The 18,516-nt window shown below is 45.4% G+C and overlaps 1 protein-coding gene across 3 annotated transcripts in view; it reads right to left on the reverse strand.

Annotated features, from left to right (window-relative positions):
- Window positions 1-14,674, reverse strand: part of Poxn (paired box pox-neuro) — a 34,137-nt gene extending 19,463 nt beyond the window's left edge. For 2 of the 3 annotated variants that reach the window (XM_076433291.1, XM_076433290.1), the window contains exons 1-2: window positions 13,162-14,674; window positions 4,975-5,013 (exon numbers count right to left, since the gene is read on the reverse strand). In XM_076433291.1, coding sequence (XP_076289406.1) covers window positions 4,975-4,987 — 13 coding nt within the window. In that variant the 5' untranslated portion in view covers window positions 4,988-5,013; window positions 13,162-14,674. The remainder of the gene's footprint in view (window positions 1-4,974; window positions 5,014-13,161) is intronic. The other variant, XM_076433289.1, reaches the window with a different exon arrangement.
- Window positions 14,675-18,516: the final 3,842 nt, after the last annotated feature.

The following is an 18,516-nucleotide window of genomic DNA, read 5'->3' on the forward strand; positions in this document are numbered from 1 at the left end:
AAAAATGAATGCATATATTACCGTGCCGTAAGTGCCAAGTGAAAAGACACTGAAAATATGAGAAAGGTAGTGTCCAACAAAATAGGCAACAACGAGATAGAATTCCTATCGTTGACTCGATTAAAATCAAGCAGTCTAGACGTCCGGAAGGCTGGCAGACTCATAATTTCGCACCGAATGGTGTCTCTCGGACGCAAATTTCATTTCTCGGTTTTCTCCGGCCGATAAATCACGGCCGGGTCGTGACAGGCCACTTTCGATCATCGAACTTTATATACGATACCATAAAACGTCAGCGGAGCCGGACACGATAAAAGCCTAATAACGCAAAGTTTCTCGAGATTTTTCGCCGTCGCGTCGCGTCGCGGCTTCGAATGTGGACGCAGCAGTCCCCGGCTCGAGCCGCCATGGGAATCGTAAAATCGGTAATGCTCGGAATAAAAACGTCAATCGATCACCGATTTTACAACCGCGCGTTGAAAATCGCACGGGCGGACGGCGGAAATAAAACTTGAGTTACGCCATATTCGGCCGCGGCTCCGCTCCAACCGTCACACAGCTTCCGCGAAGGAAAAAGTTCCCAATCGGGTAGCCGGGACGATGTTAACCCAACCATAAATCCTACCGGTGGCTTACCCGCCGCGGAAAGTCCCTAATTCTACAGTCGTTTCGGTAGCCAACGATTACTTAACGGCATAATTATTACGGAATCCGAAATTTTATGGCTGCCGTTCACGGGCTACCGCCGGTACGTGTCTATGGAACGCGTGGCGGAATGCTGCGATCATGATAATTGAAGCATTCGATTGCTATGCTTACCTGGATCTTAGGGAACGGTCGCTAGGCCGCAGCGAGTTTAGTGTTCTAAGTGAAATTTTTAGAGTTTTAAGTGAAATGGCGGAGACTAAAAGACACATATCCAACATTTTCTACAACGTTCAATCAAAAATTTTTAATTTGCAGATTTTATGCATTGTTCACAATGTTAACATTTAGAATGGTGAAAAGATAATAATTTCTCTTTATTTTCAATATATGTATTAGGAACAATGAAGAAAAAAAGAACATTTTATTTTATTTCATTTAAGAAAATGTTTGCAATAAAGATTCGCAGTCTAATTATCATAATCAGCCACTATTCGTGAAAAAACGAATTTTCAAGACCAAGTGGCTTCGAAGTCCCTGAAGATCGGCCGTAGTGTAAAAAAAGGGAGGACGTCCGAGAAATTAGTGATAATAAAAGAAACACGTCGGCGCGGCGCGGCGGTGTCCTCATCGACGAGTGATTTAATGGCGACGGTGGCCAACAGCGGCGACAAACTTTTCGGCACGTTATTACGCAGAAATTACATGAAAAGGGGAGAAATTCTCGCGTGTCGATCCCTCGTTATTCATCGGCGATATCCGACAGCGCGAGCAACGATTTATTCGGGTTTATCGGGCAATTATTACTTCGCCTCCTTAAAAATCCTGCCGCCCAGTTCTTTCACTCTCACTCTCTCTCTCTCCCTCGCTTAGCCTCTCCTCCCTTTTTCTCAGGTGTGCACAGTCGCCCCCCTTTAATTTTGGGGACGGGTACACGGACGAGAAGACGAGTGTCGCTTCCTGTTTCAGCCTCCTTCTCGGAGAGGAACGGGCGAAATTACACGCGGCCAGGAAAGCTGACAGACCGACACGACCGCCGGGGCCAAATTATTATTACGGCAAAAACGAAGCAGGAAGTTGTCCCCTTATCTTTATAAAAATCTGCCAGTGAGACACGAAATTACGCGAATAAATGTCGGATTCCCGCGATTCGCCCGAACCCGAACCCGACGCCGAAGGTGCAAATTTATCGACCGTGAAGATCGCTCGACAACTTCGCGGCGGTTTCCGAATAAAAAGATGGAAAAACGGAACAATTCGTGCGGCTCGATCGGCGGCGAAAGAAATTCCGAAAAATGCGATGCGTTTGCTAGGCTTTGATTAACGCTGTTACGGTATTTAAAGATTACGTTCCGGCGAAATTATGCGGAAGTTATTTTTCGGAATTATAGAGCTAATGGTCGACTGTCTGCAAATATAAATGCAGAGAGAGAATTTTCAACAGTAGAAAGCTTGGTGAAAAAACTAGATGAATTAAAAGAAAGGTTGAAAAAGATATTCAAGCGAAATTAAATAAAATGAAGGGCATTCTAGAACCATAAGAGCTTGCAGAAATAGAATTTTCGGTAGCAACAAGTATGTCAGATTATCTTCGAAAGATATCCGAATATTAAAACCGTTAAAACGGAATATTCGATGATTACAAAAACTAATTTTGCAAGCGAAATGGTCAGGTTGCGATAAGTTCAGTTCGCTTATTCCACGTTATCGACTTGGAATTTGGTAGATCCGTCGAGTTTATTATAATGAGTTTTTCACAAAATTAACGACGCTTTAATTCTAATTTATGGTAATTGCGTTAACGACTCTGAGTGTGCGTGTGTGTGTATCTATGTGTGATTTGGGGGCTTTCACTCATTCTAATAAAATAATTCTTACGAGTAGTGTGTTACAACGTCGCATGGCGCCTTGTAAATTCTATTTTCGTGAAACTGGCAATTACCTTCAAAAATTCACCATTTTTAAAATTAGAACATTATACTTAAGAAGTTTTCATTGAAATCTCTGCATTCGTATTCAAGATCTAATATGTCAAAAGTGCGAGCAGAAAAATGTTATCCAAATAATTCTTTGACGCGGGAGGAACAAATTTGTCTCTGTTAAAAGAAAATTATTATAAACGGAATAAAATGGCATTTCAGCGATTTCATTGAAAAACGAGAGATGTTGTTTAAGGAAAATACAGAAGCAACGATAGTTAAATTTTTTGGGACACATTTTTCGTCCATCGTCAGACAGTGCAAGGCCGAGCGCGCCATGTTTATTAACACACTCCCATCCCCGACTAAATACATCGGTTTTTACACCAGAACTTCGGAATCCATCCGAATCACGCAGACAGGAGAGATAAATATTTATCGCGCCGGTCGGAAGCCATTACCGATCTTTAGGATCGATCGATCCTCGCTCAACCACCTTGAGACCCGTAAAACTCGAGAGAAATCAGAAAATACCATCCATTAACACGGCCAATTGGCTGCGAAACCGAGACACACCTTGAAACACCTGTACAAAGAGGGAGACTCAATATATATCGATCGTACGTTTCAATTACGCGATTCAACATCGATTCGAGTTGCATCGCGTGTCCCTCGTGCATCGGCAAAGAGAAAGGAAAAGGGAGAGAGGGAGGGCCAAAAATCTGTTAGCGTAGACGCGGTCGTGATTACAGGTAGGCAGGTGTATAGTTTGGTTAGGGTCTAAATGGCAAACGCGATAACGATCGCAGTTCGCTCGCATTAGTTCGCTAATTCTAAGCTAACCATTATTATGTAGCCAAAGATACACCCTTCGCGGTCCTGCCAAGAGCCGTCGCGCAAATAGCTTTTTCTTTATCTTCGAAATTTGATGGCTGCGGCGCAGCCGTTTACGTGTCGGTATGCCAACGACGGACGTCCGCCATTTTCCCCTCGTTTATAAAATTTACTCCTGATAATTGGCTCTTGATAATCGTTAATTAAGTCTAGAACTCGCCGATGGATCAAAATTATACAGATTGTAGATTCTCTCATTTTGCATGCTTGCGATCTGCTGATATATCGTAAATGAATTTCTGCATTCGTGCCTGTGTCCGCAAGAAACGTCACACGCAACTAATAGGTTCATGAACAATTACCAAATACTAGTGCTGTCTACCAAAGCTAGTGAAAGTACTATAATCTTTGTTCAATTCCAGTAATACAATTTCTACGTTACAATTACATGTACACTTCAGTTGTTGGTAGTTCCAGGTTTATAATTAATACGTAAAGATTTTTGAAAGAAATTTTATAAACAGTGTAAATAAAGTGAATAATGTTTATAGATACTGTAGGAACACGTGATCCCGCCATAAAATGTACTGATCTGTAAAACCACATCAAAGTATGGCAACTAAAACATTTTTGGCGAACGGTACAAACACCCCACCTCGCGTAGTCGGCAATCATCGTTCGGCACATTGTGCTACAGGCGGACATTAGGCTCGAGGAAAATGGAGAACATCGGCAGGGAGTATGATAGAAGCGAGGTGCGGCAAGGGAAGAGGACAGTGCGATGTAATTAAAGTCGTTTAATAACAGGTCTATAGATCTTGGCTCTCGATCCGCCGTATAAAATTCTTCGTTAATTACTGTCAAACTGACTTCCAAATCGTAATTTAGCCGATGCCTCGAGCCAATCGCTCGGGAACGGAGACCGCTCACGAAGAAGGAGGGAAAATACGAGTTCGTGGCTCTCGTAGAACGGAATGAGACGGGGAAGGGGCGACAGAACGAGAGAGCATATATAGAGAGAAACACGCCGAGAAAAGAAGAGAGAAAAAGGAGACCGGAGTGATTTTAATTTTTACTGTCGATTGCTCGGAACGACTCGTCTTCTGATCTCGCCGACGCGACGCGACGGTAGCTGACCTCGTGCTGAACGTCTGAGAAACGATAACGACGAGAGAGCCGCTTGCGTAAATCAAAAACCCGGTGTATACTCGTTGAACTATGGACGAACGGTGCTGTATTGGCGCCGCTAATAATTCCGTTAAATATTCCCAGTCAAATCTCATTTACACGGACGATCGTTTAATATAACTCCTGCGCGAAATCGTCGTGCTCCGACTGCTAATTCCGAATAATCGCTAATTAGTCGACACTCGACGCGTCGAACCCATTTTTTATACAATTTTGGTAGCCAGAAAAATATTAAACGCGTTCAATTTCGACTTGTCAGTCATTCGATTAATCCTTCGTTAAATGCTACGTATATTGATCTTTCAGATCCGGGGTTGCTTTTAACTGGAGAAGAGAAGAGGCGTTGGTGCAACATTGAAACGGTTCGAGTAATCCATTGCGAACTCACCTGTATGCGGCATATTGATCCAAGGATTTCCCCGATAACCTGGAACAGAAAGGGACGGCTCATTAGCCAACCTAGATCATTGCAAAAAAATCGTCGGTCGATTCTGAGCCCCGCACGCAATTATTTTGCGACTGCCGCCGGTGTTTAGAGCATAACGATGCCCATATTTCGTCGGTGTACACGCGGCCTCGCATGTGTGCGCCGCAGTTTACGGGAACACAGGCTTTACTGTTAATGAATTTAAATGTATTCAAAGGGCGCGCTTGACGCTTGACATGGCAACCCTTAAATATGCAACCGTACCACGCGGCAAAATATTACCCGGCACCGGACCGTGACTCTCATTCCGCGAAAAATAACCGCGACGCGATTCCTTAAGCCCCTTACACACGGTCGAACATGTTGCGGTGCACGGTTCTCAAGTTTCGCGGTACACGTTGCAATACATTCAGAGAGCTGCGGCGATGAATCATCATCAAAAACAACCTGCATCAGAATTCAGAATCTTAGGCGCACGATCTTTTCAGTGTTTAATTCTAGACTTTTAATAATTAACCCATTGATTGTAAAAATCCCACCGTCTAACAACAACAGTCAATATTTTTAGTGGCGTCTTCAGTTTATCCTGAGCCGGAAAGAATTTGATTTTTCCACCTAATAGTCCCGGAGTTGGAAAATAATCCCACAATTATATCAGAACGGGTTTGAACGTGTTGAGAGGGACCGCTGCATCCAGATTGTATGCAATTTGAAACCGATGCAGGTATCATGAAACCAAGATCGCAACATGTTCCACGGTGTATAGGGGGCTTTAACCGACGACGTTCTTCGTCTCTTTTGATCGATACTCCCGGTTTTGTCCCGTAATCGATCGCCGCGCAGCCACGATTTCATCGGACTTCCCCTGGAATGAGTTATCAACGCGCGTCTAACTAAAACACGGAGGACGACGAGAAGGCGTGCATAACTCCGCGCAATTATCAACGGTGAAATGAGTTGTCGAAGAGTTCTCAATGAATTCATTTAGCGCGATCGGAAGGGAATTATTCATGAGACAGGAGCGGCTCGGTCAGCCGCGCTGCTGTGTTTCCAAACAATAATTATTGGATCATTCTAGAGACGACGCGGGCCTGTTTCCATGTAAATCGACGCGCAAGAAACAAATATCCACGGACGGTGGGTAATTATAAAGTTTTCATGGTCGGTAACATTTTCTCGACTTAATTCCAGGCTTCGAGGAACCGGGGCTCATAAATTGACAGGAAATGCTTGTTTATTGGACGACTTAGTAGCAATTAATGTTGCATAAAAAAAAAATGAATCATAAATCATTGTAGGCAGTTTCCTGCGAATTAATTTTATACTTTTATGTATAATCTGGTTAAATGTCCATTATGATACGATGAAAGAATTTCACAGGAATATGTCATGGACTCCCTGGATATTCTGCTGTGAATTTAAACAATAAAAAGCGAATCAAATTAATTTGACTACTTTTAAGGGAATTGCGAGACTAGGTATCATATATCAGTGAGGCTGGTAACGAACGTGTTAATTTCAGGAACATAAAGTGGTCAAGAAGGCGCCAGGTCAAGGCTGTAGGCTGACTATGGAATGGTCAGTTGACTTTTTGGATCATTAGATGGTTTGGCGCAGAGAAGCGTGATACTATTTTTGATTTTCCTTAAGTCCGATATGATAGACTCTAGGGTGAATAGTTAGTGCATCATCAAACTTGCGATTTTCCTCGAGCTTGATGGCGAATGGCTTGGCTTGGCGCATTATCGTGGATCCACGGAGGCTTCTATTTTCCAAGCGACGTAGAAGAACTCGGGTCGAAAGGGTGAGAGTATGTGTGATTTTTCCGGGGCCTGATGACGGGGTCTATCCTCCCGGAGGATCCGGGCAGCAAAGGTTGCGGCCTTGCGACGGGTAAACGGGTGGGTGTGTCGGCGACGGCTTGAGAACTCCGTGGCGAGATCGAGCGGGAGCGGAAAACTACGTGGAATGCGTGCGTAGCGTGGCGGGTGGCGTGTACTTTGTGATGCAAATTAATGCGCGATTACCAAACCGCCCTTATCCCCCGCTAACCCCTTCTCCTCGTTACCCTCGGCCGGTTCGTGTCGAGGCCTCTCTCCTCTTTCTCTTTCTCTCCACACACCGGCCACCGGCAAATGGCTACACGGCTGTGTTGGTGGCTGCGTACCACAATTTCAGGTGTACTCCCTTGGTCGGCTACGTGCAACGGGCACGGGACCCACACCCCCGCAACCCTCGTGCTCGCGCGACCCACTCAATGCCTACCCACGCATTAAGCCTGGTTACACGCTCGCTACCGCTACCCTAATCTGATGTAACTATTACACGTTACGCGGCACACGGACCCTCGTATCGACGGAATATTCTTTCCTTGGCTCGCGACCCCTTCGGCCCGCTGCGCTGATTGATTCGTCGCGAAAACGAGCCACAACTACCAATGTGCCTCATCCTCTTCCGACATTATATTTTATTTAATCAGATTGTTTCATGACGGTTTGTTAACGCTCCTATATATAGCCTTCGACTTCGCTACTTTAAGAGTCCACATTAATTTTATTTTATTTTATTTACCCTCTTTGTAAATAAAACCCCCGAGATAGAAATAGTTTGTATTAATAGCAAAAAGCAGAATTAAAATTTTAACTTAATTATATTACAAATTGGAAACATTATATCGATGTTCTTAGCGATTTAAAAGAGTTTCGCGTTTTCTCACTTGACAGAACCGTTGGATCTTATGATTGAACTTAATATTGAGAGGAGAATCGAAGGTAGCAAAGTTTGGACTGTATCGCCACGACCGGTGAAAACTCGAACCCAGAAGAACCGGAGAATGTCATCCGTACAGGCGCTCGTCTTACAAGAAAACGACCGAAGCATTTTTGCCTCGTGTCTCCGGTGCAAACACCGGGAAAATCGACGGTGCAAAGTTATTATGGCGTCGTTCCCCTCGAAAAACTCGATCCCGACGTATATGGCGTTTGTAAAGTTCGCGGATACTAAAATTCCATCACGAAGCGATTTCAAGGTGTCAAGCGATACTCGTTAAAGCTGCGGTCGCATGAAACGCGGCCCCCTTTTTCGTTTGGTGCAAAGAAGAGCGCCTTAGGTTACCTTAATTAAGGCAATCGCTCGTGAAATTCTGAGCGCACTCTTTGAGGCTACCTCTGAAAATGTGGCACGAGAAAATAACGTCCAAACAAACTTTTCCAAATGTGTTCACTTCTTTAAATCACCGATAACAACAAAAGTGAATTATTTCGTTGCAGTACGCATTATTTTGTTATTGTTTAGTGAAATTTCTTAGTTCAAGCATGTAAATATTACACTTTTATTAAGACTATAATTGTAAACTAGAATTATCGAACACTAAAATTGAAGTTACAAAAAAATTTACAAGGATTTCAAGATTCTGAGAACTGGAAAATTCGGGAAATGTCGAGGAGTGCAATATTTGAGTGAATGTCGAAGATTTTCGCACGGTGGAAACGAATTTGATTCGATCGGCGATCTAGTGGGACATCGGTCTCACAATAAAATATCTCCGTAATAAGGATTGGACAATTATTATAAATCAAACAAGGGTCTCTCGGGTGCGCGGATCGTTCGCCGCATTTCTCGCGCGCCACGTGTTTTGCCGGTGTTACTCTCTCGTGAACACGTGTCCCGCCTCCCGCTTCACTTCTTTCTTCATCCTGTCCTCTCCTCGTCCCGCGGTACGTGCAAAAGTGACGTACGCACCGAACGATCCACGACACGTTGAATTTTTCTTCTTTGTACCCGGGGCCGCGACTAACTTCTTTTGGGCACGCTATGATCCCGATGCGATGTTTCAATTACATTGGCCCAGTGAAAGTCGCGCTTTACGCCGGCCCCGGATGCTTTCACGAAGACGAACACAACAAAACGGAAGTCTGATACCATCTACGATTCAACGAAACCCGAATTCTTCCTCTTATACAGACCCTCCCGTACTGTGTGCTGCTAAATAGCAAAAAGTTGAAACCAGTATCTACAAGTTAACATTAAACTGCAACGCTCTTCGCAAGGAGCGTAGATTCAATATATTCTAATTATTAGATTGCGGATCTTCATGTGACATAAAAATTGTCCCACTCAATTGTAAGAAACTAAAATTAAATGGAAATCTATTTTCTCTTTAAAATATCTTAAAAAGTGATAACGATGCCCGCAAAAATTAGTTAAAATCTTGCAAAGTATGATTAAGGTGTCACTGGGACTTTGAGATCTAGATACAAATACACAATTGGAACGCCTAAATGTGATTCGTATGATTATTTATTCTTTGTCATAGCTGTATTAAACAATTTAGATTTTTTTAATTGAGGAATAAATGGCTCTTCACGAGCAACCACAGAAGAGAGTACGGAATCCTGTTTTTTCTGTTCACACCTTCGTTTAATTGAACGAGGTACGCGTAATGCCAGCGTGATGAATCATAAATAAATTTTTATGCAGGATCAAGACACAGGTGGCAATTATGACGTTAAAAAAGCTTGGAAGCCGCGAGCAGTCCAAGAGACATCAACGCCTGCATAAGAGACTATCCGGTTGCAGCGATGATCACCGAGTATGTACTCGGATATCGAGCATTTTTACGAGATGAAATAGATTTTCACAGTTTATTCAGTCGTAAACTTAAAGATTCTACTACCTGTATGACTTCTTCTATATAGAAACATAAAAGTCAGTAAGATATGCGTGCGCATTTTATTAAAGTTCTCGCATTGATCACTTCATTTTTTATCCTCGTATAATAAAGAAAGCACAGTTTTTAGAAACGAGCAGAATTACCCGCTAGAAGATTTATTGGATTTGCTATTCTTATTGAGGAATTTGCACAATATTATTTGAACATGTGTTATGATAAAAATCGCTAACGGTCTGAATACGTACACATATGCTTGTTATTTTTATAAAGTAATAATGCACTGGTATATGAAATTGAAGGAGCACTAATGTTCATCGAGAAATTGTTGATATTCAAAGGGTTAAAACCGAAAGGATAGCTAATTATTTCGGTGTGCGGAGCGTCGAGGAGTCTTCGTGAAAGGAGGTTGCCATTTCGAGAGGAATTGTCGATTCACGAGTATCGATAGAGAAAAAAGTGGGAAAGAACGAGAAGAAAAGTATTCAGGGAAAAGGTCGCGCATGTGTTAAAACCGTTCGCGTTTTCTAGGCGATCGAATCGGCGATAGTGTTCGTGCTCGCGAGGAAAGCCGGGGTTAATTCCCGCCGCCATTACCGCGTCCTTTTTCGCGTACGGAAAGGGAAGGGAAGGCTCGATTTGAGAACCGCGGCGGCAAATCGCCGGTAAGGTCACGCTTTTACGTGTAAGCCCTAAGCGAAATCTAGTTTTTGTTTATTCATTAGGTTACCCCGCGCTTTAAGTGGTACGTGGAGAAGGCTTGCCCCGGCGCGCAGAGGGGCGAAGCGGGGGTGGACCGCCGTATCTCCGATATGCCACCAGCCATAAAAATCTGAATATATTAGGCGTACATGCACACGACATCTCGCCCGGATCGTGAACACGTTACCCACGATAATCTATGCTCGTTTCTAGCACACTTTAACACGTTTCTGCGTACACACTGGCCGTCAGCTACCGCCGGCTACTTCTCGTTTCTACACTCTTCGGCTTTCTCGTTGCCGGTTCACGCCCGTTTTGGACCGTCCTTTGCCCTTTATCAAATTAGAAACTCCTCTGCCTAATCAACTTATCGTGTCGAACACGGTGACGTCGATTTCGAACGGTGATTTTATATGGAAATCGGGTGCCCTTGTGGAGAACGTTGGGACTTTTGTCAGAAGAAACTTTTTGGTCCAACACTTATACAGTACACTAGCAAATTTAGATGAAAGGCACATTCGTTTTGACAATATTTCGAAAAGTAGGTGCCGCATAATGTACCGAGTAAATGATTATAAATTGAACGATATCGACAATACATAAAATAACTAGCTAGGTGAATACATGCATATTAAATATCATGTGGTAGACAGGAACCATCACGGAGGATAACGACATACATGTTACGCATTTAATTAGAATTCGACACTACATGAACAGCGGTCAAACGAAAATAAATATTTATCGAGTAAGACAATCCTGTTCGATTGGTCCTACATTCTCTAGCCACTTGAGCGTTCAAATACCATTGACCCTCGAACACCTCCGACACGGAAGAAAGGATTCTGATTACACAGTGAATCAACTAATTCTTGGACTATGATTGCTAATCTTTGTCTACGCTCGTGTTCACTTGAATTACCATCCAGGAAATTGATAAAGAGGTATCTATTTCTGCTCTAGAAGGCTTTAAAAATGGACGTCACCTTTTTCTGAGGTGCTAATTGTAATCTCTAATTAAATTGCAAGCGATATCTCCGTGGGGCAATGAACGTGCTAAAACTTTTCGAATGGAGAAGATAAAAACGATTGAAAGTCACGGATGAATGGCACCACTAAACAGGCTAACATTTGTGAGATAGGCGTAGCTGATGTCGAGCAGAAACCGGGGAAAGATTTTTCCTTGTGCTCAAGGTTAGTGGAAAGTTCACGAGAGCGAGGGAGAAAGAAGGATTATACACGGAACCAGGGACTTTTTCCTTCGAGAATCGACGTCTACTAGTCCGGGGTAAGCTTTCGACAGCAAAGCGGCGAAGCAACGAGCAAAAAGGACGAGGGGGCAGAGAAGGGGGGCTTGGTGGGGGGTAATTAGAATAATTCGGGCCGCTGTGGTTCACGCCACACGGGCGAATTTGCATTTTAAATGAAGCAATGGCGTGTCAGAGGCCCCCGGTATGCCGCGCCTGCCCGGGAGAGCGGCAGAACTTTGTGTTTTATAAGGAACTTTAATATTTATCGCGTATATCCAAACCGAATAAAGCGTACACACAGACGACCGGTATATTTCTACATGTATATATGATATGTGTGTTTGTGTATGTGTGTACGTGTCCGTATATCCGCGGTTGCCTTCTTTGGACGCAGTCACGGGCAGTTCGATCGTTCATGCCTGCATTCTTCCTTTCTTCTTTCACCGTGGCAACTGGCCAGCCTCTCGTCCGACTGCGAGACCCCTAACGGTGGATCGTTATCGCGTAATTAGCGCCGCTGATTTTCGTGTTACGTCATTGACACGCATACGCCGCGGCGCGATGATGCTCACGGGCTTTTGGGACCTTCACCCTCCTTCGCACTCCCCGTGTATTTCACACGTTTTTCAGTGATTCTGAATGAGTACGTTCTACTCTTTCTCTTATCAATCGTGAACGATGTGAATGATTTGATTTTATTCCTTATGCTGGCAATCCAATTAATTATTTCGACTATGTCATTTAGTTTTTAAGTCTATGGGCTGTCGCTAAAGACTTTTCAACAGATCCTTCAACAGCAACGTCAATTGCAGTTGAGAACCAACAAACAGCTATTAGTAACATAATCTAATTATTTCGTTTGGAATTTTTTTTATTGGTATTCATTCTACTATCCACTCATTATTAATTTTTGCATCACATTGATTTTGATCATTATGTGAATTTTAAATCAAAAGGCAAATTAAGTTAGGAGAACATGGGACAGGTGAGAGTTAAAGGGGCTGGCGAACCTAACTTGGGGTACACACCTCAAGGTGTTTTTCATTGGGCAGTACGGTTCTTTCATGATTAACCCATTCACCCTTCTGGTTTGTTGATGAAGGAGTTATCCATTCATATGTGTTTTGGCCGTGGTTGGATTTATAGGCTTATTTCCCAGGATACTGATATCGTCATTTAATTTAACCCTGCTGTAATTTTCTTATATTTTTCGAACAGATGAAAATGTTTTTCAGTAATGCGAGGATCTGATCGAGTCAAAAAATATGATACCATTCACGACACCGTAAGGGACTTAAAGGACACAGCAGAATTAAGTTAATTGCTGGCGATTAATTTGAATTGGTAGTTGTTTTATCAAAAGCGATAGGAAGATAATTGATCAATGAAAAAATGGTCCCAAGTTTGAGTTTCTTTCTCTAACTCTATCAAAGACGTCAAGCCCCCATAAAACCCACCATCAAATGTCAACTTTCGCGAACTTTACCATCGCGAAAATAATCAAGGTAAACAAGGAAATCCACGTACCTGTCGAGTTTTTCTTCCACGAGAAGACAATTCTTCAAGATCCAGGGTGCATCCGGAAGAGTTCTCGAACCTTCACTCTCTGCTACCCTCTTCGACGTCGAAGAGAAGCCGAATCTCTTCTTCAGCAAACAGGATCTCGCCTTTTCTACTCTTCCATCCGATGTATCATAGTTTCAATCTCGCGGCCACGTTCATCCTCGACACTAGAACCACGTTTCGGCGCCGATCACAGGAAGCGATTCCGCTTTCACGGCAACGAGATGGGTAACGTGTCTTCCGCGCGGGTGTCAGGAGAGAAACCCGACTCTGTAATGATACACCTACGGCGTGCTCTCGCACGGCAACGTACGTTTCTCCTCGCGTGACGTGTGTACTGTCGTCGTACGCTCACTGTCAAAAGTCCTCTGTGCTCGATTGTTCCCCTAATGACACGCGATCAACGCGATTCCGGCCGTGGGACGCGCGCGGCAAATGTCATCCTCGAGGCGGCTCTCCTAGTTACCATCAAGTCGCTTCCTTCCTTTCTACACGACTGCTCATGATTCGGTGACACTGCGACCATCAACAACGCCCTAACTCTGAACCCTTGAAAATCTCAACCCTACGACCTCACAGTTCATAAGTCGCGGGAAGGACTGATTCGCTCGGAAGGATCTCACGAGGAAGTCCTACGATTCACGGAGGAGGACCTTAGGAAGGTGTCCTACGATTCACAAAATTGTCAATGTCATTCGATCAACTCCGAACACTGTCACGTCCCGTGGGCTGTCTTCGCGAGATGAACACTGGTGATGTTCGGTTATCGTGGTATCGCTTGAACCGCGCGAGATATCTTGAGTGCAGTTTGGCTGTCGATCAGATCGGATCGATCGTGTCGCAGGTCCCTGGACCGTCGGGTTCGGGTCGACTTGACGGCGCGCCGGTTGCCGGAGCTCCAGTGATACCGGTCTCGCTCGGCGTGTCTTCTCGGACCTCCTCCAGGCCCTAGGCACCTCGTGCGCGCGTGCAGCTACTCCTGGTAGCCGTCGGAGTGGCAGGCAGGTCCGCGCGACGAGGGCGAACGCGCTGGACGACTGCGGTTGGCTAGCGAGCGTGCGGCGAGAAGGACGGCGGCCAGGAGGGAGGAAGAGCGAGGCAGGCCGAGGCAGAGCGAGGCAGAGCAAGGCAAAGCTCGACGGAGCAAGGTAGACCAAGGCAGAGAGCGAGGCAGAGCTACGCAGAGCGAGGCGAAGCGTAGGAAAGAAGCGACACAAGTGGGACGGAGAGGGACGAGGCTCGCGTACCTCTGTGGGGACGTCGGTAGAGGGGAAACGCCGAGGAGGAGGGAGAAGGTTCTAAAGGGCTCGAGAAGAAGAAGGTGGACGACGCTGAAGAAGAGGCACGCACTGACTCTGAGAGAGATCGGCGTGTGAGGGCAGGGTGGCGTAGAGAACGAGGCCCGCCGCGCCGAACCGCAGAAAAAGATGAGAGAGGATGATCACGAGGACGAAATGATGTGGACCATGCGGAGGACACGACGTGTCTGAAGTGGGCTCGGCCCGCGAACGGGGGTTACGGGCTTTGCTTTCGATTTGGCCCCCCCCCTCCCCACCCCCCGCCCTCGTTCCCACTGTGCCACGAGCGATACACGCTTCGGTCGTGGTGCCTGTTCATGCAGAAACGCCTACGTGTATGGGTGGAAGCGCGGGCGAAAGAGAACCGGCTCGGTTTCGGACCGGGATGAGAGAGATGGAATGATTGTAGAGGGGGGAAGGTGACGGTAGCGTGTTGTCGCGTGCTGAACCTTCGGTCGGGGCTGCCCCTATGGCCCGTGGCCCACCTTGCCCACGGCCGTGGCCCCAGCGAACCGATCTTACTCCCTTCTTCGGCAGTCTCTCGCTTACTCCCTTGCTCGCTTGCTCCCTTGCTAGCTTGCTCCCCGTGGACGCACGCTCCCTTTTCTGGCAGCGTTACCGCTTCCACACGAACCATTCAACCGATCGCCGACTGCCGGGGAAGCTCGAAGCGCGACGGAGAACGACACGGGGGTGGGCGGGCTGAACGACTCTCCTACGGATGGATTTCCTCCTCCACGAGCGAGACGATCATCCTCCACTCCTACTCCATCTACGCGAGGGATTCTTCCGCGGCACAGTGATAATATGGTAAACCCCATTTTCTAATATTTGCTTCCGTTTTCTCGTGACACTTGCTCAACCCCCCCGTGGGCAACCAGAATCGTTCATGTTCGAAACAAAATTTCAGTATTGAGTCTCTTTCTTTCCGATATTTATTTTTCCAACTCTTTAAAATTGTTTAGACTACAACTAGATGTCTATAGATATAGCTCAAGAACCTTGCAATTGTATAATATATACTTATGATTTCTGCTCATTCTACGAGAATATTGAGGTAACGTGTAACAATGTGTACAATGCGCGTAATGTTGATTCTTTTCTGGAACATAACCAAAGTTAAAGGCGACCCGTGGACCAATTAATTTGCCACGAACAAGCAGAACTACGTTCGTGCGATCAATCCGGTTAATTCAACGGAGTTGTGCGGTTTCTTTACTTCTCAACGGTACTTTACGTACTTCCACCGACACGTTTTCGTGCGTGACAATTACGTCTTTGCAGCGACCGGCGTATTGCGGCATGTCGAAAGTTTTTTAACGCCTGCAAAACTTCTATTCACGCTCACGCGAGTCTGTTTCGCCTTTTCCACCGTGTTCGATGGCATTATAATTTTGGCGCGTTAAATCAACGATAACACCTCGCGACTAAACCTGATTTCGGGCTCCGTAACAGCCTACTTTCGCGGATTTATGCGAACACATTCGCATGTTTTGTCATCACTACAGATTTTATGCATTTACGACAAAAATTGGTAGGCCAAACATAAAACCGAGAAAATGTTCCCAACCCAATAAAATTATCAAGGAAGGAGATGGATGTTTATATGTAGACCCGGTACACAGTTTTAATTCTGCATAAAAACCCGCAATCATCTATATAAAAATTCAAGGAAGTAGCCCCTCTCGTTTCGTCATAAAATAGAAGATCCGCCGATCAGAGGGAGCATTTCTAAGGCTTGCGAATGATCCTACACACAGCCGCCATTTACCTAAACAACAACAACCGTCGTCGTAACGTTCGTGCACCGTCGTGCTCTGCCAAAATGAAGCTAAAAATTGGCTGGCACCGAGAACGTTCTTACGCAACGTCAGAAAAACAACGATCGCGTTACAAAGAACGGTCTCGGGACGCGCGTGTAAAATCGCGGGCCCCCAGAAAACGGGTCCGAAAAAGTGGGAGTCTGGTTGTGTAATGGCGCTTCTTTCTTTGAGGAAGATGTAATCGTTTCGGTCGTGGCACGCGAGTAATCCTCGGCGCGGATCCGAGGCGTTCCGGCGCGTTTCCACGAAAAGTCGAAGAAGCGCGCGGAGGCGAGCCTGGTCTTTCGGCTAGGTGGCATTTTGCCGGATTCTTGCGCAACAAAGAGCCAGCGAAGCAAGCATCCGCTGGTTCGACAATTACATAGGACCTGGAAACCACCGTTTTCTGGGGCCGAACGTCGAATTAAAGCCGTAGGTTAAACGGTCGACGCGTGGCCGCGAATCGTCGGTTTCGATCACGAAGGCCCGGACCGATGCGCGATTCGAAAGAATCCATCAGTCATCCCCGACCGAGGAATAATAATTTGCCATGCGTGAACATTGGACCGTCGGTTGGTTTTTTGCCTAACCGGCCGAATGGGCCTCCTACGTTCCGGCCCTTCTTTGTCCCGACTCTTTTCGCGATGACTCATCCGGGACGCGCAGTAATTGACAATGACTGCGATCCTCGGGCTGCGCATTTTTCGTCCTGTAGTGTGAAATGTGGGATTTTGAGTCGTTCGTCATTTGGTCGCTGAAGTCGTCCGCTGACTGAATGTTGACCCCTAATTTTTTTTTATTAGGAAATCTCTTGTGAGATTTATTACAACATAATGCACATAGTATTACAGTGATTGTCAAAGTATTGTGAGAAAAAAAGATTTCATTGTGCTCAGGTATTATTTAACAATGTTAAACATGTACACTACGAAAGGAACTATTCAGCCAATCGAATACATCGTGTAAAACACGTTGCTACTGCAACAAGATCAAATAGTGCGGATACCCGCGATAAAAATCATGTAGAGCGCATGTTGAACATCGAAGCCCTTTGTACCTCTATGCATGCGAGGCTTGCCGATTCCTAACGAAGCCGAGCGAGAATCCAACGTCAAATTACGTCGGGCGCGGCGAAACGAGCCTAGTCGTTCTCGGTCGAGTGGCAATTTATCGCCGCGGCCCAGGTAAAACTGTCACCGACGGTTCGCAGCGCGCACCTGTTTGCGGCGGGGATAATTTAGATGGGGGCACACGCTTTCGGTAAAAGCTCGCCGAGAGATCGGCACGCGGAGACGAGAGTTATCGCGATAACCGGGCCAGATACCGGTAGTGAGTCGGTCGGGTCTGATTTTTATCTTCTAAATCGTCCCTCGGAGGCAGCCGACGAAAACGTTAGTCCTTTGCTTGTTCCCTGTTCGTTCGCCGGGACCGAAAAACAGTAGCCTCGGATAGCGAACCACGCGGATAGAAGACGCAGCGTGGCGTCTTTTATCGAACGCATCGAACAGGTTTAATTACCGGCGGTTGTAAATTTCTTTGCGATGTCCTGCTGGCTCGGAACGAGCCGCTTGCCCCAAGGCGACGTTCCCCGTTGACGTTCAGGAATCCAACACTTTGATGTCTTCTTCGAAGATATCTACTACCTAACCCCGACGATTCTTCGTTTCACGCGGATGCCAAAGCGTTTACACACCGCTACACGACCGATTCTAACGTGTTCCGTAAGAATCCTCGCCGACGAGGTCGCGGAACTTTGCGCGTTTATTGCGCGCGTTTCTCCGAAGAATCATTGAAATGCAAGCTTTAATCCCCCGGTTATGATCTAACTGAACTTCTACAATCTGATCTGCTGTGACTCAGAGTCACCACTAAAACTTTCTGTACCATTATTCACGATATTGTTTACATTATTAAATATATTGGTTTCTAATCAATTACTGCACATTTAAGTATTGTACGAGTTGTATTATAACAATTTCATATCCATAAAGTGAAAAGAATATACAATGGAATTATTCTATGAAATTAAAGAAATATCAAATAAAAAATAAATGACCTGCGAACGTGCAGAAATGAACATTCTAGATATTTCTTATTTTCACAAATGGTGTCTCCACCGCCCCAAATTGCAAGAGCAGGTCGTTAATTCGTCCAGATCCTCAAGGATCGTGTCGAATCGGTCACCTGTCCTTATTTCGGGCCGGGACACGGTCACAAAG

The sequence above is a fragment of the Lasioglossum baleicum genome, chromosome 11, assembly GCF_051020765.1.
Source record: "Lasioglossum baleicum chromosome 11, iyLasBale1, whole genome shotgun sequence".
NCBI lineage: Eukaryota > Metazoa > Arthropoda > Insecta > Hymenoptera > Halictidae > Lasioglossum > Lasioglossum baleicum.